We start from the raw sequence: 25,831 nt of genomic DNA on the forward strand, positions 1-25,831 counted from the left end.
TGCTTTTGGGGAAAAATACACCCAAAGCCTTGCATGATCATACGCAAACAGTAAAACTTGCGTAAACACTTAAATTCAAAAAGACGCAAAGAGCAAACTTGCGCAAATGTTTAAACAAAAGTACGCAGAAAGGGAAACTTATACGATACTTGAACGAAAAGGTGTTTACACACTACAAGAAAAAAGAGATATTGTGGCATTTTTATTACGGCGGTTTCTAATAATTGCCACAATACACGTTATATTACGTCGGTTTCTTAATCGCCACAATAAGTTATTTTAAAACGGCGGTACAAATTTTGATCCTACGAGCTTTTTGACTATTTTTCAGCAAATCAGAATTCCCTCCCCCAAATTAAATTCCCTCTCACTTCCCACAAATTAGACGGACACACACACACTCTCTCCTCCTACTCTCACAATTTGGCGAAACCCTAGGTTTTAAGCGCCTCACCTCATCTTACGGTTGGAGAAAACAAAGATTTGTTGCGGATTGCAAATAGGTATATCAACACTTATCTTCTAATTTCCCAGATCTGTACGTGTTATATATTTCCTAATATGGTAGAGATTATCCTATGCATGAGACACTTGAAAATCCCTTTTTGCGTTTGTGAACAGTATTATGTATTGTGTTGGTTTGTTTGTTCGTTTGTGAAACATATGTTGGAATTTTTGTCTCTTAGTTAAGTGTGTGTGATTCATGTGAATTTTGGTGTGTTGCTCATTTTTGGGCATTGCTGATTATAAATTGTGTAAATTGCAGCAACAGTTGAAGATGTGCATATAAACTGTTTGATAAAAATCCTAAGTGACTGCCTTAAGTTAGTTTAAAATTATTTGATGATTAAGTGTCTGATGCAAGTATGCTTGGCTATTTTCTGCTTAAGCAATTCGATTCGATTGACATGGTCTATTATTGACCATGTTTGACTCTAAAATTAATTTTGTTACATATAGTGTCTATGACTAGGCGTCCAATGAACTTTATTATGTGATGGTGCATTTATGCCGATATTTTGAAGAAATTAATTCCTTTTGAATATTTGTCTTTGTTCTTTGGCAATTGCATTCCACTACACATGCTCATCATGCAATTCCAGAATGAAAGGTGATGATGTTTGTGTGCTAAATCTTTGTGCTTCACATCTTTGCAATAGGCTGAATGTTGAGCAAAAAAAACTAATGAAGGCTAAAATAGTTCAGTTATAAAATAGTCTGTTTGAAAGCTAATTCATGACCTGTAAAGGTACTTGCAAATAGTTGGATAGCACAAGCACTTCAGATTTAGTAACTGAAAACCTTTGTAACACTTTGTTCATATTGATAAGGTTATATAAAGATTACTGACTATTATAGGAAAGGCATTGGCAAGCCTAAGGAAGTTTATTGCTAATTTAATTCGCAGAGTACAGAGGTATTGCCATAGATTAATAGGTATGTATGTTAATTATCACTTGGAATATTCCACAAAGGTACTTACTAAATGTACATTCTTTAGATATTTATAAATATTTTGCTCTTATGTTAAAGAAATTCACCTATTTGAATTTGCAGGACTAGGAGCTTTGCAAGAGGACTCAATTGGTTCAATGAAAACAAGCTATTCGTCATCTGGTGATGTTATGAGTTTGGCTAGAAGGACTAATATGGTAGTGTAATACGATGTGCTTAGTGATCAATTCTAAAGATAAAATACATCCTTAATTAGGTGCTAATGTTTTACATCGTGAAAATTTCAGAAATTAGACACCAGGGAAAGATATTGATGGAGGCGATTATTGGATTGGAACTCATAAGCGGCCAGATGGGAGTTATGTGAATGAAGAGGCTAGAGAAATTGTACTAAATAGTAGGTTGATTGCTTGTATTTTTTAGTTGTGATATTTATCATATAATAATAGACTATTTGTATAAGATTTAAGTATTCTTTTATCTTTCGTTTTGGAGAAAATTGAAGGATAGTGTTCGAGGTTAGACTTGGGTGCAGTTTTGACTGTAGTATTCGAGCAAACTTCTATACGACTTAGTCTTTGGAGATATCCCCGAGTAGTTAGCTGGCTTATTTCCTACTGCTCCACAGGTATAGTACTCATCTTTTCTTATTTTCTTTTCTGCTGGGGCTTGAAATATACACTCTTGACGCTACTAGCTCTTTGTATGTGTGTTAAGGAAAACTAATATTGAAGGATCTAATAGTGTATGAGTTAACTGAACGAGTATACTTTTAGAAGTTGCATGACATATACTTGATAAAGGAGCTGAACCATTATGTTCCTCTTCCTGACCCTTTCTTCCATGGTACGGTCATGGGTGGGTGAGGGGAAAGATCAAGCAGTATATTACAGTCACAACAGGAAAGGTGCCTCTCTCTCTTTCAGAAACTGTCATTCTGTTTTAGGTAGATCATGAAGTGAAGTATATGTTCGTCATTGACTTTCTGAAGTTAATTTTCTGGAATGCAGTTGAATAAATAAATTACTGTCAGTGAAGCTATTTGACTTTTATGTTCCTATTCTTGTTGATGTCAATATTTTAGTTATTGTGGGTTTTCCTGTAATACTGTCTCTTTTTGTTTTGTTTTGTTTTGCAGGCATCGAATTTATGAAGTGGCACTCCTTCATCAATTGGGTCAAAAATATCTACAGACAAGTAACAATACCGATTGAGCGTGTAAAAATTAGTAATCATGTTTAGGATTAACTATGAATCTCTTGGATGTTGTTGTATTGAATTACTCTTTGAAATAGAAATACATTGGATAATGTAATTTTGGAGTAACTATATTTAATTTGTTTAATTGTTTAATAAATAATTTGCTTGTTTAATCCTTTATATTATGTGTTAAAATTCAATATGATATGGAAATTTTAGGGTATGGAGTGCCGTAGGATGTAAATGTGGAATGGAAAAATTGTTATATTACTAATGATTATTTAATAGAAATTTAGTTTTATATTTGCAATTATGGCGGTTAAGAACTGCCATAATAAACAACATAACAACGCCATAGGTAAACAATGTAATTGTGGCGGTTTTTAGCTACATGTTAGGGCGGTTATGTTAAAATCGCCCTAATAAATTTTTGGCGCACGGGATTGTGGCGTTTCCTAAAGCCACCGTAAATGCAGATTATGGCGGTTTGAAACCGCCGTTATAAGCAAAAATAACTGCAGTAATAAGATAGTTTTTATGTAGTGACAATGAATGTGCCAAATGGCATCAGTACAAAAAAGTGAAAACAATAAATCAAAAACTAAGTTGCTGCATCTTCGGAACCCGGAGGAAAAGAAGCATTTGCGCCTCCAGGAGAAGTGGGTAGATCTGTCACCGGTTCGATATCCTGGCCTTCATCATTTTGGCCTTCAGCATCATCGCCTTCTGGTTCCTCTTCATTTCCCGAGAACTCAGAACCGAACAGAAGAATCACTAGCATCGGGCTTGGCCAGAATACCCCTTTTATTAGCTGACTCCAGCTCACGGGCTTTAGCGATTTCGGCATCAAAGTCAATGACACCCGCTTTAGCCTCTTCCAAGGCTTTTCTCCTCATGCTATACATAGCATATATTTTTTCAACAACGAGGGAAGCCGCTCGGCAATAGCAAGTTCTTTAGACTTGGAGTTTAAGGATGCCTCTAAATTATGCACTCTTTCAGCAGAGGTAGCCTCACAATCGGATGCAGCAAGGACGATATTACGAACTTTAACCCATTTGGTCTTAGTTTTTTCATATTGTGCCCTTAATAGGACAACCATTTGGCCAAGGGTCATTGTTTCCTGCTCGCTTTGCTGCAACCGAGCCTCCAATTCAACAGCCTCGGTAGCTCGCGCTTCTAGTTCTGAGAGGCGAGCAGGAATTTGGCGGGTGGCAAAGGTTGAGTTGAAGAAGAGGGAGATAAAGCAGATGGCATTGCAGGGCGAGAAGCAACTGCGGCAGGTGTAGTTCTAGTTGGTGGTTGCTCATCAACTAAAGATGGAAGAGGCCCAGTACTTAGCCCTATAGTATCGGACGCGGCAGCTAGGACTCGGAAGCGTGAGTTGGCATCTTCTACCATATCAAACTCCCCCCAGAGTGTCGAGGCATCATCCCCCGTTGGTGTATCCAACTCAATAGATTGAGCATTCCGTTGAGTTGATGAAGGTTGTCGTCTTCTAGGTAGAGAAGCCCATCATCATTGGCTTCTCCATCATCATCGATCACCATGGTTTATGGGACCGTCTCGGGTGCGCCGTTCATCGCTTCAACATCCGAAGATGACTCGGGTGCTGCGCTCTTTGCCTTTTTATTTGTTTCCTCGGCTGCGGATCAACGTCTCTTTTTTTATTGCTTGTTCTCCGGCCAGGGACTCTGAGAAGAAGCACTTGCACCAGAAAAAGGCCCGGACACACGTGTTTGCGTAAAGGCTTTCTGCACTAGCCTCGCTGCATCAGCATGATTAGCCAAAACGTCCTCCTTGGGGACGATAAGGGAGCCCTGGGGTAGACCTGAATCCAACAGGAGAGAAAGGTTAAACAACTTCCTTATACGAAAAGGTAAGAACAAGGTGAGTTTGACTTACCATGATTTTTGGCCTTCCACACATATTTAAGGGCCAGTTCTTTCCACGTGCGGGTCTCAGGCGTAGTAACGTCCAAAATATTTTGGACCCACTGGTCCAAACCTTCAACCCTAGGTGAAACCCACCGAGTCGCTAAAATAAGCAAAATAAGAAGGATCAATAACAATATGGAATGATCTTTAACGGAAGAAAAGACAAATGATGAACTTACGAGTGTGGTTCCATAGTTCCTTAAAGGATGAAGCCGTAGCCGGAATGATGTCACTGGTGGCGACTGAAATGAGCCATTCCATCCACCCACGATCGTTATCATTATCCATGCTGGATAGCAGAGCATGGTGGCCGCGCTTGCTGCAATTTATCATTCCCCTGCGGAAGATCTTGGGGGAATAGAGGTTCATCAATCGAGCTTGGGTTAGCTCTTCTCCCGTATCCTGGCATAGGCATCGAAGACAAGCGACTGTCCTTCACACAGAAGGACTTACCTATGCCAAGCACACCTCGCAGCACATGCATAACTCCGCGATGATGGAGTTAAGTTCTCCACTCAAAGAAAACGGTCCCAACATAAAGGGATACGTGTAAAAATACGTAAAATCCTTCCTGGGTAAGGTTATTCGCTCCGCCAGGTCGGGAGCGATAATGTCTAAATCTTGACTGTGGCATTCTTCTTTCACAGCAGGAATACTGGAAGGACAGATGGAAGAAGGATATACGCTAACGGCCCATGTACGAGGGTGAGCGGAAGGATACTTCTCTTCAAATCTTTGGTGGTGACAAGACTCTTTGGGATGATGGAGCTCACCGTAGGTGGAGCAGCATCATCAGCTTTACCTTTGTTATTTGAAGAACTAGGGTTTCTGGAAGAAGAGGCCATTTTTTATCAGAAAGGGGGGAAGGTTTTCTCTCAAGATGAACGTTAAATGAAGGTTAAAGACAAAGCACGATTTGAGTAAAGAGAGTTTGAGAAAGTGTATAGAATTATGAAGTGTAAATAAAGAGGTTTGATGCGTATAAGTAAATATAGGCAGCTAAATCGTGGCCATAATTACCTCAATAACCGGCAAAAGTGATGCTAAATCGTGGGATGACGCGTGTTCGGGGTAGTAAATGCGGAGAGATGTGCGTCTAATCAACCGTCAGAAACTTTTCAGGGGGGATCAGGGAATTTCCCGCCATAAAAGATATTTCTACCAACTTCCTGGTGACACAAAGTTATGCCACCGGAAAGCAGGGGGCTATCTGTATGGTCGCATGAGAAAGAGATACATGGAATCGAAGGCAGAAAATAGCTAAATCCGGAGGCAATGATCTCGCTTGTGAATGGAGAGCATGATACTCATAACGACAAAATTAATGCTACCATCCGGTAGCATTCAATGAAGAATATTCTACAACATTAAGTGCATGATCCCTTACAGAGAATATGGAATTCACTATCCACCGTTACACATCCTTCAATGACCCTCATATTGTCATTAAAGATGAGCTTAATCCTAGGATCTTGTTCCCTAGGTGCAACTATAAATAGTGAGCTTTAATATCATTGTAAATGACACGAATTTTCTGACAAGCATACATTATATTTTATCAAAAACTCAATAACATTTTATTTTCTTGCTTATTTCTATTGTTCTTATCGCTCCCATTAGATCTGCACCCCGAACCAAGATATCTGCCGTCTATTTCAATTTTAAGGTTAAGTCTTATATTTTTGTCTAATTCATCTACTATTTTTGGATCAAATTAATTCACATGTCTATAAACCACGTACAAATTCAGCTGTATTATTTTACGGGTAAACAAAGATGCGAGGTGGTGTTAACGTGAGACTGGAAGTTTGGAGATAGACCCTAGAGTCTAAAGGTTTCAAGTTGAGTATGACCAAGACAGAATACTTGGAGTACAAGTTCAATGAGGGGACCAGTGAAGCGGATGTGGGCGTGAAGCTTGATATACTAAGAGAGATAATTTCAAGTACCTTGGGTTTACTATCCAAGAAAATTGGGAGATTGACGAGGATGTTACTCATCGTATTGGATCGGGTGGGTGAAATGGAGGCTCGCTTCCGATTTTATACGATAAGAATGTGCTACCTAAACTTAAAGGTAAGTTCTACATAATATTTGATACACCGATTTTTTGTATGGAGCAAAGTGTTGATCAGTTAAGAACTCAGATACCCAAAAGACGAAAATAGAAGAAGTGAGGATGTTGAGATGGATGTGCAGACATACCAGGATTGATAAGATTATGAATAAAAATATTCAATCATGACCCAAAATCCTGTCATAGGAGTCGTGATGGCACCTAATCTCTAAGATTAAGTAAGTTTATCACATACAATTCTAATCTAAACATAACAACTTAAGAATATAACAAAATACTGCAAAATCATGATAATACTGCCAACATGAGTACAATAAGAATCTTCCCAAAACCCGGTAATACTGAGTCATAAGCTTTACAAGGAATACATAACAAGTCTCAAAGTGTATATCACTGTTTGGAATACATAAACAGTAATAAAAAAATAAAGAGGATGACTCCGAGGCCTGCGAGCAGAACAATACGGATACCTTGAAGTCTCTGGCAATCTATAGCACCTCCTAATGACCAACTCGATTTGAAGTACCTGGATTTGCACAAAGAATGTACAGAAGCGTAGTATGAGTATACCATAGTCGGCACGCAATAAGTATTAAGACTAACCTCAGTGGGGTAGTGACGAGGTTCAAGACATGATACTCACTAGTCAAAATAACATGTATAAGATAATCAAGAAAAACTAACAACAATGTGCACAACAGAACAAATATTAACAATCTCAAAGAACGTGTATCAACAACTAATATGGAATAACCCTTCTTGCCAACAAAATATCAAATAAGAACGGGGCATGTGATAGCACGAAAAAACCCGACAACTCATAAAAACACAAGGTGAATCATTTAAGGAAAACAAAAATATGATCCAAACATCAACCCCGTTCCAACACATATGCAATACCAAATGAACACCCCAAATAATCACGTAACATTATCAACAACGGCACCGTTATGTCGTCGTGTGCGCATCACAAAGAAATATTCCCCTGAGTCAAAATCGCTTACCTAATAGCTATGTCTGAAAATTTCCTCCAAAATTGCTTACCACCGAGTCTAAGGCTCAAAATATGATAAAATAAGAATAAGTCCGGAAATTCTATTTATTAATCCAGCTACAAATGTCGCACTTGCGATCTGAGGTTTGCAAATGCGACACAGGCATCGCAAATACGAAGCCTACCCAGTCCTGTGAATGTCGCAAATATGACTAAGATTCCGCAAATGCGAACCCTGCAGGCATCACAAATGCGAGGAAAAGATCGAAAATGCGGTTTGCTTATATCCAGCTCCCCATAGCAAATGCGAGGCTGGCTTCGCAAATATGAAGCCTGCCACCCCAACCCTCTTTCGCAATTGCAACTAAATCCCTCAAAAATGCGGTCACCGCAAACGCGAACTGGTGCTCGCATTTGCGAGACCTGCAGCATCACCCAAGAACCAAGCAATCTGAAATTCAACTCAAATGGTCCGAAACACGTCAGAAACTCACCCGAACCCCCGGGTTACACACCAAGCATCCACACAAATCTAAAAATATCATACGAACACCCTCGCAAACTCAAAACACCAAAATAACATCCGGAATCACGAATCGAACATCAAAACGCATAGAAATCATAATGAAACTCAAGAACTTAAATAATCACAACCAAACGTCTGATTCCTACCAAACCAACTCGGAATGATACCAAGCTTTGCACATGAGTTTCAAATGACAAAATGGTCCTATTACAAGTCCCAAAATCAAAATTCAAACTCGATAGCCATGAAGTCAACCCATGGTCAAACTTAGGAAATTTCTAAACCTTTAAATTGTCAACTTTCGACGAAAAGAGCCAAATCATCATAAGAATCTATGAATTAAATTTCAGGCATACGTCTAAGTCCAAAATCACCACAATAAATTATTGGGACCATCAAAATATCATTTCAAAGTCATTTTCACAAAAGTCAAACCTTGGTCAACTCTTCCGACCTAAGCTTACAAACTAGGAACCAAGTGTTACAAATGAACCCAAAACCTCCCCGAAACCCAACCAATCATCTCCGCAAGTGACATAACCACAAATACATATACAGTAAGCTTCAAAAGGGAAACAAGGGTCAAATATACAAAATGGCCGGTCAGATCGTTGCATATTCGGATCATGGTGCGAGTGGACCTGATGGAGGACAAGATGCAAGAAGTGAGGCTTAGATGGTTTGGTCATGTGAAGAGGAGAAGAACCGATGTGGGTAAGGAGGTATGTGATGTCGGCCTTGGTGGGTCTGAAGAAAGGTAGAGGTAGGCTAAAGAAGTATTGGGGAGAGGTGATTATGCAGGATATGGCGTTGTTTCAGCTTACCAAGGTCATGACCCTTGATAAGAATGTCTTGAGGTCGAGAACCATGTTAGAAGGCTAGTAGGTAGCTGAGAATGTCTCTTTCCCATACCAGTAGTATTTGTGTGAGTTTTGTATTATATTATTGTTAGATCTCTGTTACTACATGATGTTCCTTTCACGTCGTTTTCTTATTATCTTGTTGTTGTTAGTGCTTTCTTTTTATCCGTTCTTGAATAGGGTTCTATCGGAAACAGTCTCTCTACTTTCAAGGGTAGGGGTAAGGTCTGCATACACACCATCATCTCTTGAGGGATACTAAATTTGTATCATTGTATACCCGGAATTTTTACTGTCACTCTTAGAATACAAGGGACCATTAACAATTCCTTCTGCCAACTGAACTTAGAAGTTCCAACGGAAGGACCTAGGCAACATATTCACTGTACCACGCAACCTTGAGAATTAAAATCTCAATATGGTAGTGTCTTAGATTAAAAGGGTTTAATAAATAACCTTGAGTGAACTTCATATTCTTTTCCTTTTAAAATATTCTGGTCAATAAGGAACTGCCCTTGATGAGAAAGCTAGCTATGCTTTGATCGAAACATTCCTTTGCCTTCTTGTACAAAGAAAGCGTGACATTGTTCTTTCCTTCTTTCTTTTTTTTGGAAATTAATTTACGGCGAATGGCCAAATATACTCTTATATTTTCGAAAATGGTCTAAAAATACCTCTCGTTATACTATTGGGCTACATATACCCTTTCCGTCATACTTTGGAACAAATATACCCTTATTTTGGATGGAATGCCACGTGTCAGCACCAGATGAAAACGACCAATTTCTTTTTTTTTACCCGATCCGTTTTAAAAAACCCACCACCCGACCCGTTTTAAAATTCAGTTTTTTAAAAGCATATATTTTGTAAAAACTGAAAAAAAAAGAATTTGCAAAATATATATTTTTAAGTCTTTTCAGTTTTTTTAAAGTATTGTTTTTGTAAAAACTGAAAAAAATATTTTTTTTAAAAACGCTTTAAAAATTAAAAAATATATATTCTGTAAAAACTGAAAAAATAAAGCAATTTGCAAAATATATATTTTTCAATTTTTTCAGTTTTTAAAAGTATTTTTTTGTAAAAACTGAAAAAAAAGATTTTGCAAAATATTTTTATTTTTTTAAAACTAATGCATATGTAGTCCACTGCTTTAGGAGAGTCTTTTTTTCTAGTTTTTTCAAAAAATATTTTTTTTTAGTTTTTATAAAAACAATACTTTAAAAAAACTGAAAAGATTTAAAAATATATATTTCGCAAATTCCTTTTTTTTTAATTTTTACAGAATATATATTTTTCAGTTTTTAAAGCATTTTAAAAAAAATAATTTTTTTTCAGTTTTTACAAAAACAATACTTTAAAAAAACTGAAAAGACTTAAAAATATATATTTTGAAAATTCTTTTTTTTTTTTTTTTTTAATTTTTACAAAACAAAAATCAGTTTTTATAAAATATATGCTTTAAAAAAATTGAATTTCAAAACGGGTCGGGTGTTGGATTTTTTAAAACGGATCGGGTAAAAAAAATGGGTCGTTTTCATCTAGTGCTGACACGTGGCACTCCATCCAAAATAAGAGTATATTTGTTCTAGAGTATGACGGAAAGGATATATATAGCTAATAGTATAATTAGGGGTATTTGTAGACCATTTTCGAATGTACAAGGGTATATTTGACTCTTTGCCGATTAATTTATTCTCTTTGGACAAAAGATTCCAATTCTGTGAGAGGAAAAGCACCAAAAATGCCCCTAATTTGTTTTAAATAGCTCACAAATACCCCGTTTACCGTTTAGTCTAAAGATACCATTAACGTTTTATTGGAACTCAAATATACCCCTAAAACTAACGGATATAGTCCACCCATTATTTGTAAATTCGATCCAGGTGACGATTACCCGTTAAATTAAACTTAAATTCATAATCCCTTTCCTTCTTCCTGTTTTGCAACTCCATTTTGTCTTCTTCAGTCAAGTAAGTTTCCTCCTCCTCCTGCTTCTTCTTCTTTTTTTTTTCTTCCAGTTTTCTTTATTATAATTCCTTATTATTTTTGCGTAAAAATTTATTTTTTGTGCAAGAATGTCCTAGAACTTTGCTTCCTCTCGAACAAAAGAACAAACATTATCTTCATAAAAATCCATGAATTCTAAGTTTTTAGTACATGCATTTTTTTCCCCAGCCCAGTAAATGGTAACCCTATCGAATTTTGGTAAATTCTACATTGTGTAGTTAGCAGATTCATTAATTAAGGTGTTGGCTTTTAAAAAACAGAAAGAAAGAAAAACTTTACAGATTGATGGAGTTGGCAAATTATATTCTTTATCATCTAAAGGTTTCTGAAAGTCAACTCCAAAGTACCTATAAAACAATAGTCAAAATAAAGGACTTTGAGCACGCTAGCCCAAAATACTGAAATTTTTCTTCTGCTTGGCAAAGGTAAAATATTATTCTCGGACAAAAGAAATAAATTTTTAGTACAAAAGATAAAAAATTTATTCAAAAAATTATAGGAGATTATGACAAAATAAAATTGGAAGAGAGATAGGAAGAACGAAATTTACGATGAAGATCGTGGGTTAAATTTCTTAATAAATGGGTGGGTTATATTCGAGCCGTTAGTTATAACAGAATTTCGTTAGTTTTATGGGTATATTTGAACTCAATGAAAATGTTAAGGATATATTTAGACCAAAAGGTTAAGAAAGGATATTTGTGAGCCATTTTCAGTAGGCCAGATGCATTTTTGGCCCTTTTCACTGTAAATTCAGACATGTCTTGTGTTTTCTTTCACAGCAGCGGTTTTCTAAATTCAGATTGAGCCATCTTGTTTGGAGTTCCTCGACACGTTCGGTGCCGTTGCTAGGCTACTCATAGTACCTCTTTGTAGTTTTCCTTGAGAACATGTGAACAGAGTAAGAATCTTGGAAGTCCTCGGAGCCTCCATGTGGACAAATCAGTACTTAATTTTTCACACACCTAACATGCTTTGATTCACATTTTTTCCCTTTTTTATTTCTTTATACTTTGCACTGCGGCAGCACCGACAACTAATTTCTTCCGTCAAAAAATTACACTGTATATAAAAGGTAAAATTTATTTTTTATCTTTATATATTATGTTTTGAATCCCTTCGATACAATTCAAAAATATAGCTTAGTAATCAAGAAGGTTTAAAATCTTTGTGAGGTCATTGGTCCAATTCCACTAACTATAATCTCTTTTAATTTTTAATTTTTTTTTAACCCCTTTAACAGAAATTGTGCCTCCGCACAACTTTGGTGGAAGATGAGTCTTCCTTGCTGGAGGAATAACTTGGCGCATCCCTTTCGCAGTTTCGCGACTTTGGCAGAGGCTTTGGTTAAAGAACAAAATATGTTGCCCTCAGAGATTGTAGTCATTATTCGAGATCTGTTCTTCTTGGCCATATCCAAAGAAGTGAAGTAATCAGTGTTAGGTTTTTTTATATGATAAATAAGAGGTGTGGATTATATGGAGAGAAAAAATTTGAAAGGAAACAAAATGTTTGAAGTGTTGCTTTTACTTAGACACTTTGTTCCTCATAGGAAAATGTAAAAAAAATAACATTGCGATTATATGGAATGCACATCTTCTAGCTCTTAAAAAAGTTGAGAAGAAGTGGTGCCTCGCTCCGCCGTCGTTGCACGCTCGTCTTCAGATTTGATAAATTTTCTCGACTAAATTTATTTTCCGTTTTTCTGTTAATTATTTTTTTTTCTTTTTTCTTTTTTGCAGAATTTTGTATACGGTCAAAACCAGTTTCGACCGTCTTATGATTAGTCAAAGATTGGAACATAATGGACCGAATGTCATCTTCATAATATCGAAATAAGATCTGAATTCAGGTTCCCGAGCTCAAATTTCCGGGACCGATCAAATACCGAGCTTGAAGTCATTATCGAGCTCGAGTCCAAATCGAACTATGATGTGAAACGGTGTCATCGAGCTTAAGAGCTAGAGACCGACCAATATCGAGCCCGAATCGATACCGAGCCCCGAGTCAATATCAAGCTCGAGCCAATATGTAGCTCGAGTTAATATCGAGCTCTAAATCTGGAAATCGACCAATACCAAATCCGACCAAGATCGAGCCAAGAGACAAGAGCCGTTACAGCCGCACTAAGGGAGAGAATCTCGGCGGGAATTAGGGAAAAACTGATCTATCATGGGATCCCCATTATGTATTTTTAATTATATCTAAAGTAGGATCCCTCCACTATAAGAGGGATAGCTACTATTTTTGCAGAGACATCCAACATTAAGGCATTCATACACTCTCATATTATTCACAGAGAAAAACATATTGATATTCATATAGAGATTATCCTTTTTTGGGCTTTTTATATTGATTCGTCTTGCTTGTTCATAAATCATTTTTCATTCAGTTGGTTTGTATTTCTCTCTTTATACAGTCAATGCTCAATATATTTCTACTTACTTTCCGATTTGTGCCAAGTTATATCACGTATCCTTAGAACTACGTATAAATTCAACTCTATCCATTTTTCGGGTAAACAGTTTGGTGCCCACCGTGGGGCTAAGGATAACAGTGGTTATTTGGTACGAATCTCTACAAAACACACCATTTTGGACTTGCTCTTGGAAGTATCTTTGATTTCAGGTTGAAAACGATGAATTCCCAATTAATGGCCCTACCTGTCGACAACGAAGCTGGCCTTTAAGATGAGATTAACAACTTAACCCCCGGGGGTGGAAGGCCACTCGTCGATCCCGTTGGAGCTCGGGTCGAAGAGCCAATAGATGTTAATTCACATGTTGCTATCGAGGCGAACCAACGTTCCGACCTTGAAAATAGCATTCAAAGTAGAACTCGGTCTACAACTCGAAATACCCAAAACGCTGAGGAGAACGGAATCAGCTTGCGTATGATTTTCAAAATGTTGCAAGCTCAACAAGTAGCAATAGCCCAGTTGCAGAGCCAAACACAGGCAGCGACCAGACTCGAGCCCAATCCACCCCAAAAAGTCACCCACAAAACGGGGCCAGCTATAGTAAGGTCAAATGAGCAAGAATCGGGGACTAATCCCGAAATTGTTAAAATGTTCAAAGAACTGACAAAACGAATAGAGTCAGGAAAAAAGAGGATCAAAGCAAACGACAAAAAAGTGGGAACGTATAACTCCAGGGTTGACCAGATCACGGGGGCACCACCGATATTGAAGGGCTTAGATTTCAAAAAATTCATACAAAAGCCTTTCACCCCGAGCGCGACTCCTAAACTAATCCCAAAGAAGTTTCACATGCCTGAAATTCCTAAGTATAATGGAACGACCGACCCCAACGAACATGTCACCTCTTACACATGTGCTATTAAAGGGAACGATCTAGAGGACGATGAGATCGAATCTGTATTATTGAAAAAATTCGGTGAAACTATGTCAAATGGAGCAATGATATGGTATCATAATTTACTGTCTAACTCTATCGATTCTTTTGCTATGCTTATAGATTCTTTCGTAAAATCACACGCCGGAGCCATAAAGGTCGAGACAAGGAAGTCGGACCTTTTCAAGGTAAGACAGAAGGACAACGAGATGCTGAGAGAGTTCGTATCTCATTTCCAAATGGAACGAATGGATCTACCACTAGTCACTGACAATTGGGTGGTACAAGCTTTCACTCATGGACTGAACGAGCGGAGCTGGATGGCTTCACGATAGTTGAAGCAGAATTTGATCGAGTACCCGGCTATTACTTGGGCCTATGTACACAATCAATATCAATCGAAGATCAGAGTTGAAGACGACTAGTTGGGGTCTAGGTCCGTTATTAAAAGGGACATCGACCGAGAACCAAGGTCAAACAAGGATCGATATCGGCCGTATAACGGAGATCGTAGAGGTAGCGAACCTTCACGCAACACCGTACGAGGTGAAAGGAGAAGTGATCGAGGCCAAGGGTCTTGGGAGCTGATGAACAGGAATGGGTTTGACAGGCATACCGTACCTAAAGAAGCACCGCAGTTATCAAAGTATAACTTCAGCATCGATACATCTGCCATCGTGTCGGCTATCAGATGCATCAAAGATACTAAATGGCCTCGACCCTTGCAGACCGATCATGCCCAGAGGAATCCCAATCAAATGTGCAAGTATCATGGCATTCATGGCCACCGAACGGAAGATTGCAGGCAATTGAGAGAGGAGGTAGCCCGGTTATTCAATAAAGGGCACCTTCGAGAATTTTTAAGTGACAGGGCCAAAATCCATTTCAAAAATAGGAATTTCAGTAGACAAAACGAACAAGAAGATCCATAACACATCATCCACATGATCATTGGTGGGATCGATACCCCCCAGGGGCCGGTGCTTAAACGCACTATGATGTCGATTGTAAGAGAAAAGCAATCCCGGACTTAGGATTACACCCCTGAAGGAACCTTGTCCTTTAATAACGAAGACACGGAAGGAATCATGCAACCACATAACGATGCACTGGTAATATCTGTACTTATGAATAAAACTCAAGTTAAACGTGTGTTAATTGATCCAGGTAGTTCGGCCAACATCATTCGATCGAGGGTCGTAGAGCAACTCGGTCTACAGGACCAGGTCGTGCCCGCAACCTTGGTACTAAACGGATTCAATATGGCATGTGAAACTACTAAGGGCGAAATAATCCTGCCAGTTAACATGGCCGGGACCATCCAAGAAACGAAGTTCCACATGATCGAAGGCGATATGAGATACAACGCCCTGTTAGAAAGACTGTGGATCCACAATATAAGGGATGTACCCTCGACCCTCCACCAGGTTTTGAAGTTCCCTACATCGGAGGGAATCAAAATGGTCTACGGGGAGCAACCGGACGGAAAAGAAATGTTTTTCGTCGATGAAGTGATTCCGATATCATCATTATCATCAGCAAAAGGATCGGATTCGAATGAGGAACGGAATACCAAATAGCAATCACAAATGTCAGCTTCGACCCAATTAGAGAATCAGAAGACTGACGAAGATGATGAACATGGGGTCCCTCGATCCTTCGTGATCCCCGATGATTCTGACGCTACCCAATAAACGGTCGAAGAACTATAGCAAGTCATACTAATCGAATATCTGCCCGAACGAAAGGTATACTTGGGCACGGGTTTAGATCCTGAGCTCAGGAGAAAGCTTATTCAATTTCTTATAGCTAACATAGACTAATTCGCTTGGTCCCATATTGACATGACAGGGATCCCACCAGGAATCACCACTCATAAGCTAAGCTTGGACCCAAAATTTCACCTGGTAAAACAAAAAAGAAGGCCCCAGTCCGAGGTCAAATATGCATTCATCAAAGACGAGGCAACCATTGATCGTGCTAACTTAGAACAATTCAACAGTATCCGGGGCCTCTTTACAATCAACCTCGAATACTGGGGGGGGGGGGGGGATTACCCTCGAATATATCAAGTTCGATTATCAAGTTCGATGCAAGGAAGTTACTTCATGACAACAGGGTTTCGATAGGAAAAATTGTAAGAACCAAATGGTCAAAACAAACCATGCTTGTGTAGTTTGCTCGATCCCTGGTACAAAACATGAACACATGTATAATGACATAAAGATAAATTTCTTCTTTACCAATATCTCATATCTCAAAATCTATCCTCTATTTCGTGATCTATTATGCAAACAGGCTTAAGGGCCGACAATTACCCCTTAAATCGGGGACTGCCAACCGAAAAATCAACGACATCAAACCCCACATAAGCCTAAGGGCTACTCATTACTTTGAGTTCGAGCAAATACTCACTCGACCATAAAAACCTACGGGCTACGTTACTTCGAGTTCGAGCAATCACTCACTCGACTATTAAGCCTAAGGGCTACTCTTACTTCGAGTCCGAGCAAGCACTCACTCGACCATAAAGCCTACAGGCTACATTACTTGGAGTTCGAGTAATCACTCACTTGAAAACTAAGCCTAAGGGCTACTCTTACTTTGAGTTCGAGCAAGCACTCACTCGACCATAAAGCCTACGGGCTACATTACTTTGAGTTCGAGCAAACACTCACTCGACTATTAAGCCTAAGGGATACTCTTACTTCGAGTTCGAGCAAATACTCACTCAACCATCAAGTCCTACATTATGTTACTTCGAGTTCGAGCAATCACTCACTCGACTATTAAGCCTAAGGGCTACTTTTACCTTGAGTTCGAGCAATCACTTACTCGACTATTAAGCCTAAGGGCTACTCTTACTTCGAGTTCGAGCAAGCACTCACTCGACCATAAAGCCTACGGGCTACATTACTTCGAGTTCGAGCAAACACTCACTCGACTATTAAGCCTAAGGGCTACTCTTACTTCGAGTTCGAGTAATCACTCACTCGACTATTAAGCCTAAGGGCTACTTTTACCTCAAATTTGAGCAATCACTCACTCGACTATTGAGCCTAAGGACTACTCTTACTTCGAGTTCGAGAAAGCACTCACTTGACCATAAAGCCTACGGGATACATTACTTCGAGTTCGAGCAAACACTCACTCGACTATTAAGCCTAAGGGCTACTCTTACTTCGAGTTTGAGCAAACACTCACTCGACCATCAAGTCCTACGGGCTACATTACTTCGAGTTTGAGAAATCACTCACTCGACTGTTAAGCCTAAGGGCTACTATTACTTCGAGTTCGAGCAAGCACTCACTCGACCATAAAGCCTACGGGCTACATTACTTTGAGTTTGAGCAAACACTCACTCGACGATTAAGCCTAAGGTCTACTCTTACTTTGAGTTCGAGCAAACACTCACTCGACTATCAAGCCCAATGGCTACATTATTTCGAGTTCGATCCAACACTCACTCGACTACAAAGCCTGCGGGCTACATTACTTCGAGTTGGAGCAAACACTCACTCGACAACTAAGCCTAAGGGCTACTTTTACTTCGAGTTTGAGCAAACAAACTATTATGCCTAAGGGCTACTCTCACTTCGAGTTCGAGCAAACACTCACTCGGTTATAAAAACCACAAGGTCCAACTTCGATCAAATTACCTAAAGCCTCGATCTTATGAAAACTTTCATAAGGCATGAATGAAACAAAATCTTCACAAGGCAGAGAATAAAACAGAGACAAGTCGGGAAAGGAAAAGATCTTTTTATATATATAAGAATATTTACAACGTCCGATCAGGACCCTACATAAAAAATCAAAATGGAAAAAACCCTAAGTTTCCTGGTTGTCTCCGGGGGCAGTCTCTTCTCCATCGGGCTCCTCCCCACTCTCAGACCCACTTATGCTCTCATCATTGTCATCATCATCATCGGAAGCCAAGGCTCCAGCATCAGTTTCAAGTTCTTTAGCCTTTATTATCTCTTCGGTAAGATCAAAACCTCGAGCATGGATCTCCTCGAGGGTTTCCCTCCGATATTGGCATTTGGCGAGTTCGGCAACCCAATATGCTCGAGTTTGAGCGGTCTCAGCTGCCTCACTCGCTTGTACTTGGGCGGCTTCAGCATCGGCCCGATAGACGTCCACGATTGCATCCACCTCGGCTTTTGATTTCTCAGCCTTGGAAAATTCAGAAGCCAAATGAGCTTCGAGCTCCTCTATTTTTCTTGCTTGAGCCGAGCTCTTCTCCTTCATGTCTTGAAGTTGACTTTAGGCCGATGATAATTGGGCTCGAGCAGTCTCTTTCTCTGCAGCAAGACGGTCCATACCTTCTTTCCATCCCAAGGACTCTGCCTTTATCATGTCGACCTCCTCACAAAACCGCTCGATCCTCTTGATCTTCTGTTGCAGCTGTGAGATTGAAATATTAGCCATTGTTCCCGAGTCGAGCCCATGAGCTTTTAAAATTTTCATTACCTGCTCAATCAGGTCTGTTCGATCTTGGTGAGCCTTGGCCAACTCGGCTCGAAGATCTTTGATCTCTTCCTCTCTCTCTGCCCACTAAGAAGTTTGAGGGCATTTCTCTCCTCCGAAAGCCCTCGGAAGTCGACCGCACGTCAGCTCAGCTCTGCCCGAGACTTGAAAAACTCCTCTTGATGAAGAGCTAAAGCCTATATGAAAAAGAGAAAAAGTTAGGCAGAAAATGGAAAAACATGACATCAACAAAGGGAATCGAGACTTACCCGATTCAGGACTATTTGAACCTCGAAGAAAAGACCTGACGCATCACTCGGGCCAGCAGCATCCTCGATACCGGTAAACAAATCATGAAAGGGGTCCTCTCCCTCATGGGCCTCGTCTACCTCGAGGGTCCCCAAAGCTCGGGCTTCCCGAATTGCCCCTTCAAAAAAAATAGGGAGAGTAGGCGAGTCTCCGATTACTATAGCCCCAAGCGAGTCACTTGGGGCATTCTCCTCAGTTCGAAGAGCTGCAGGACCGTCCCCTTCAGATATACCCACTGTTTTTTGACTTCGGTGGGAGGCATCCTCGATCTCCAACGACTCGGGGACTTTGTCGGAGTCCTTTTCCGATATCCCCTCTGTTCGAGATGGAGCCTCATCAACCGCCATCGACCCAGCTGCCTTTGGGGCATCGATGGTTTTCTTCACTCGGGCCACTAGTATAGACCCATCATTTTATTCTTCTTCTTCTTATTCTTCATCTTCATCCCGAAGACGCCGAACAGACTCCTCGGTCAGGAGGATAATATTCTTCCTCGGCTTACGAACCACCCTCTTCTTAGGTTCCGGATCCTCTTAGGTCGAGATCTTTTTCCTCTTTTTTTCCTTCACCAGTTTCGGTAACGGAATCGAGGTCTCCTCCTCACCAGATAAAGGCCTCATAACAGCTTCTTTGCCAACGCCTATATAAAAAGAAACTAAGTAAGAAACGCTTTACAAAGCCAACAAAGACGTGGGAAAGAAGATTACCATGAGTTTTGACCTCCCATCGGCCCTTTGATAAATTGCGCCACGAGCACTCGGCATATGTAGAGGTCGAGGCCAGGTCCCGTACACAGATCTTAAGGTTAGGAATTGCATCACGTATCCAAGTAACCGCTACATCACGGAAAAGGATATCGGTGAGAAAGAAACGAAGGAGCAAAACAATATGAGATAACAGTAGAATTATACTTATGCTTCATATTCCATCTCTCGGGAAACGGCATATTCTCGGTCGGGATAAGGTCGGAAGTCTTCATTCGAACAAATCGGCTCATCCAACCTCGGTCCGTATCCTCGTCTATGCTCGAGAATAGTACTTTGTTAGATCGGCGTTGTAGTTTTATTAACCCACCTCGATAGAGGCGAGGGCTATATAACCTGATGAGGTGGTCGAGGGTGAAAGGCATCCCTTTGACTCTGCTCACAAAAAATCGGAGCAGAATAATGATTCGCCGAAAGGAAGGGTGAAATTGGCCTAGGATTATTTGGTACTGGCGATAAAAGCCAATGATAACGGGGTTAAGAGGGCCCAATGTGAAAGGGTAAGTATAAACACTTAAAAACTCTTCCACATAGGTGGTAATATCTTCTTCGGGAGCCGAGATCACCACTTCTTTTTTCCTCCCAGTTAGAATCTTTCCTTACCTGCTCAAGGTGTCCCTTAGTTATCGAGCATATATACCTCGATACTGGCTTACATCAACTGGGAACCGACAAGGCTTTATCAATCTTAAAATCGAAAGTGAGAACACACCCCCCGGGAATGCACTCCTTAAGTCGTCGCTCCACCGGTGTTTTGTCGCCGGCAGGCCGCGAAGAAGAAGCACTTTTTTTTTGGGGAATGGTTTTTGATGTTTTCGCCATTTAGATGTGAAGATTGAAAATAGAAAGAGAAGATAAAGATTTGATTTTTTGAAAAGAGATTTTGCAGTGAAAATCACAGATTTACAGATGAAGAACTCAGAAGATGCGAAAAAGAACTTGGAAGATTTGGAAATTGGAGATGTAAAAGTAAAAAATGGTAATAACAAGAGCTATTTATAGGGTTGGCAATGATGGTTCAATATCAGCAATGGCCGACCATCATCTGACATGCATTTAATGCCTTGGTAACTGAACCGACGGGACATCTATCATGTACGTCATGGTCGGGCTCGATGCAAACGTCAGTGTATATTTGGTCATACCGTTGGAAAATCATGTCGTTTCTTGCCACATTCTTCCCTAGAAATGAGGGGACTATCTGTATACGGTCAAAATCGATTTCAACCGTCGAATTATTAGTCAAAGATTAGAACATAATGGAGCAAAGGTCATCTTCATAATATCAAAATAAGATCTGAATCCAGGTTCCCAAGCTCAAATTTTCGGGACCGATCAAATACCGAGCTCGAAGTCATTATCGAGCTCGAGTCCAAATCGAACTATGATGTGAAGCGGTGTCATCAAGCTTAAAAGCCAGAGACCGACCAATATCGAGCCCGAATCGATACCGAGCCCCGAGTAAATATCAAGCTCGAGCCAATATGTAGCTCGAGTTAATATCGAGCTCTAAATCTGGAAATCGACCAATACCAAATCCGACCAAGATCGAGCCAAGAGACAAGAGCCGTTACAGCCGCACTAAGGGAGAGAATCTCGGCGGGAATTAGAGAAAAGCTGATCTATCATGGGATCCCCATTATGTATTTTTAATTATATCTTAAGTAGGATCCCTCCACTATAAGAGGGATAGCTACTATTTTTGCAGATACATCCAACATTAAGGCATTCATACACTCTCATATTATTCACAGAGAAAAACATATTGATATTCATATAGAGATTATCCTTTTTTGGGCTTTATATATTGATTCATCTTGCTTGTTTATAAACTGTTTTCCACTCAGTTGGTTTGTATTTCACTCTTTATACAGTCAATACTCAATATATTTCTACTTACTTTTAGATTTGTGCCAAGTTATACCACGTATCCTTAGAATTACGTATAAATTCAACTCTATCCGTTGTTCGGGTTAGCAAATTTTTAATTCAAAATTCGCGATGGTTAATTTTTCCAACGGTCAATTCGCGCCTAAGAGAAATTTAATTTCTGGCGAACAAACACCTTCTCAAACGAACAAGTATCTTGGCACTCAAATCGTTGGGTATAAATACAGAGGATTAGCCTCATATTTAAGACACTGAACAACAGAATATCTTCTTATATTCTCCCCTCTTCTTTGCATTTCTGCATTCTTTTTAAAAAAAAATGTAAGCATCAGTGTGGTTTACTGCAGTTTATTGAGTTCGACGAAATTCTGTAATTTTTATTGCCAGTATTATAGAATAATATTTTCGTTCTATTTTGTGAGGAATTAATCCAATAACCTTGGGCAACAGTGACGGGACTAAATTCCTTAAGAAATACAGTTTTCTGCTAGGCTCAGAACTTTTAATTTTTTTGTTTCTATTTATTGTCTATTTTCGTTTTATTTTTGCAGAAAGTATTTTGGAATACAGGTTGATAACAGGATTAAGGAATTTAAATTTTACACTGTGTTTATCTTATATTCTGTTTTGGAAAATTAAATCCTTGTGATTTTCTACTTCCATTTTTGGAGATTAAAATTGTCGGATTTTCTACTCCACGTTTTGTATTTGGTTTGAAGATATAAAAACTTCACCGACTTACTAATTCTGATTATGTCATTTTCTTTTACATAAAAGTTTACACTATTTTCTGACCATGCTCAGTTTGCAACAATTTATTAATGAGGACGTTTCGGTCTTAGCAGAAGGAACTCCTGATAATGAGCGATTTGTGGTCATGGAAGCATGGAAGCATTCTGACTTTTTGTGAAAAAATTATATTTTGAGTTGCTTGGTAGAAGACTTGTACAATGTTTATAGCGTCATGAAAATATCAAGAGAGTTGTGGAATGCTATTGAAGAGAAGTGCAAGACTGAAGATGCTAGACTTAAGAAGTTTGTGGCGGCCAAATTTTTGGAGTTTAAAATGGTTGATGGAAAGGTATGTCATAACTCAAGTCCAAGAACTACAAGTTATTGTTCATGACCTCCTTGCTGAAAGTATGGTCATAAATGAAGCGCTTTAAGTTGCGGCATTTATTGAAAAGCTGCATCCGTTGTGGAATGACTTTAAAAATTACTTGAAACATAAGCGCAAGGATATGACACTTGAAGACCTTATTGTTCGTCTACAAATTGAATAGGACAACAAGCCTGCTAAAAAGAAGTCCCGTAAAAAATCAACAATAGTGAGAGCAAATATTGTTGAGAAAGCTTCTACAAGCAACAAAAAAAGAAAGAAGCCGCCAAGACCAAAGAATTACCCGAGCAAGAAGAAGTTTAAAGGTAATTGCCATAACTGTGGAAAGGTTAGACTTAAGGTTGTGGACTGTCGTACACCAAAGAAGGACAAGAAGAAGAGTCAAGCAAACATGGTTGAAAATAATGAGGAAATGGAGGACTTATATGCTAGGTTATCTGAATGCAACTTGAGTCTGGAGCCACTCTCGATGTTTGTGCTAACAAAGAGTTATTTGCCTCTTATGTTCCCGTAGAATCCAACGAGACTATCTTTATGGGAAACTCCGCAACAACCAAAATTGAAGGAGTTGGAAAGATATCTTTGAAGATGACTTTGAAAAAAGTTGTGACTCTAAACAATGTTCTCCATGTTCCTGAAATTCGCAAGAATTTGTCTCTGTTGGACTTCTTGTCAAGAATGGATTTAAGTGTGTGTTTGTTTCTGAACTACTTGTGATAAGTAAGAATATTGTGTATGTAGGAAAATGTTTTCTAACTAAGGGTCTTTTCAAGTTGAATGCAATAGCTATTGATATCAATAAAGTTCAAGTTTTTTATTACTTACTTGAGTCAAGTAATTTATGGCATGCACGTTTAGGTCACGTTAACTTCAAAACTATAAGAAAAATAGTTAATTTGGAAGTATTGCCTAAATTTGAATGCAATAATTCGAAATGTCAAATATGTGTGGAATTTAAGTATGTCAAACATCCTTATAAGTCGGTTAACAGGAATTCAAATCATGTAGACTTAATTCACACAGATATTTGCGACATGAATTCAATATCATCTCGCGATGGGAAAAAGTATTTCATAACTTTTATTGACAACAGTAATAGATATTGTCATGTTTACTTATTTATTAGTAAAGATGAATCAATTGATATATTCAAGAAAACAAAAATAAAGTTGAAACGCAATTAAACAAAATGATAAGAAGTGATAGCGGTAAAAAATATGAATCTCCTTTTAGAAGAAATATGTTTGGAATATGATATTATTCACTAAACAACTGCCCCTTAATTAACGCAATCTAATGGAATTGCGAAAAGAAAGAATAGAATGTTAAAAGAGATGATCAATGCCTTGTCGATAACTTCTGATTTACCCCAGAACTTGTGAGGGGAAGCTATTCTTATAGCTAACCGAATACTCAATCAAGTTCCCTATAGCAAAACGCAATCCATTACATATGAACAATGAGAAGGAAGAAAATCCAACTTAAAATATTTTAAAGTGTGTGTTGTTTGACTAAAGTGCAAGTTCCTAAACCCAAAAGGATAAAAATTGGACATAAAATCGTTGACTGTGTTTTCATAGGATATGCAACAAATAGTAAGTTATATCATTTTTTGTTTCATAAAATCAAAAAATTCTAAATTCATATTAATATAGTAATCGAATTAGATAATGTTGAGTTTTTTTGAGAATATTTATCTGTGTAAAAAGGAATGTGAGTCGTCTAGTGAAAAATATAAGCACCCTCGAGATGAAGCAAAGGAAAGTACGTTTAATGAGAAAAATCCAAGACATAGTAAATGTTAAAGGACAACTACTTCCTTTGGACCATATTCTCTTACATTCTTGTTGGAAAATGAGAACGTTTAAAGAAACCATGCCTTCTTCGAAAGTACAATATTAGAAAAAGACAGCCAATAGTGAGATAGAATCCATATTAAGTAATAATACTTGGGAATTGGTTGATCTTCCTCAAGGAAATAAACCTTTGGGTTTTAAGTGGATTTTCAAAATAAAAATGAAAGTTGATGGTACTATTGACAAATATAAGGCAAGATTAGTTGTCAAATGGTTTAGACAACGAGAAGTTCTTGATTACTTTGATACATACTCGCCGGTAACGAGGATTATATCTATTCGGATGTTAATAGCATTAGTCATCATGTATGGCCTTGAAATCCATCAGTTGGATGTGAAGACAGCCTTCTTAAATGGAGATTTGGAGGAAGAAATTTATATGTAACAACCTGAGGGATTCGTGGTTCCCGAAAAACAAAAGAAGGCATGCCGACTTTTTAAGTTACTTTATGGATTGAAACAAGCACCCAAACAATGGCATGCGAAATTTGACCAAATAATATTGGCAAATGGGTTTAAGATTAATGAGTGTGATAAATGTGTTTACATTAAAAATGCTGCAAATCACATAGTCAATGTATATTTATATGTTGATGATATATTAAAAATGAGCAATGACATTGCGGATATAAATGCTACTAAGTGTTTGCTTGCTAGCAAGTTTGATATGAAAGACTTAGGAGTTGTTGATTTAATTCTAGGAATTAAAAAGCATAGGACTCCTTAAGGTCTGGAATTATCTGAATCTTATTACATTATAATGGTACTTGAAAAATTCAAGTATTTAGATTTCAAGGTGCAAAGACCCCGATTGATGTAAATTTTGCTCTTACAAAGAATTTAGGCCAGAGCATATCTCAACTAGATTATGCTAGAGTGTTGGGAAGTTTGATGTACATCAAGAATTGTACACGACTTAGCTTGTGTAATAAGCAAACTGATTTGTCACACAAGTAATCCTAACCAAATTCATTGGATGTCAATAAAACTCAATTTTGGGGTATCTAAATGTC

At 38.6% G+C, this 25,831-nt stretch overlaps 1 protein-coding gene and 2 long non-coding RNA genes across 3 annotated transcripts; 2 read left to right on the forward strand and 1 right to left on the reverse strand.

Moving 5' to 3' along the window:
• The first annotated feature begins 271 nt into the window (after nt 1–271).
• LOC104106198 (uncharacterized) lies at nt 272–2,770 on the forward strand. Its single transcript, XR_011415323.1, has 4 exons — nt 272–503; nt 1,558–1,652; nt 1,743–2,083; nt 2,594–2,770. It is a non-coding gene; the product is annotated as an uncharacterized lncRNA (long non-coding RNA).
• Nucleotides 2,771–10,848: 8,078 nt separating this feature from the next.
• Nucleotides 10,849–12,696, forward strand: LOC138910607 (uncharacterized). The gene is made up of 2 exons (XR_011415739.1): nt 10,849–11,019; nt 11,839–12,696. It is a non-coding gene; the product is annotated as an uncharacterized lncRNA (long non-coding RNA).
• A 5,544-nt stretch (nt 12,697–18,240) lies between these two features.
• LOC138909383 (KNR4/SMI1 homolog) lies at nt 18,241–18,660 on the reverse strand. Its single transcript, XM_070200578.1, has one exon. It carries the CDS (start codon nt 18,658–18,660, stop codon nt 18,241–18,243), a length of 420 nt encoding a protein of 139 aa, XP_070056679.1.
• Nucleotides 18,661–25,831: the final 7,171 nt, after the last annotated feature.

Source organism: Nicotiana tomentosiformis, chromosome 4 (assembly GCF_000390325.3).
Source record: "Nicotiana tomentosiformis chromosome 4, ASM39032v3, whole genome shotgun sequence".
Lineage (NCBI taxonomy): Eukaryota > Viridiplantae > Streptophyta > Magnoliopsida > Solanales > Solanaceae > Nicotiana > Nicotiana tomentosiformis.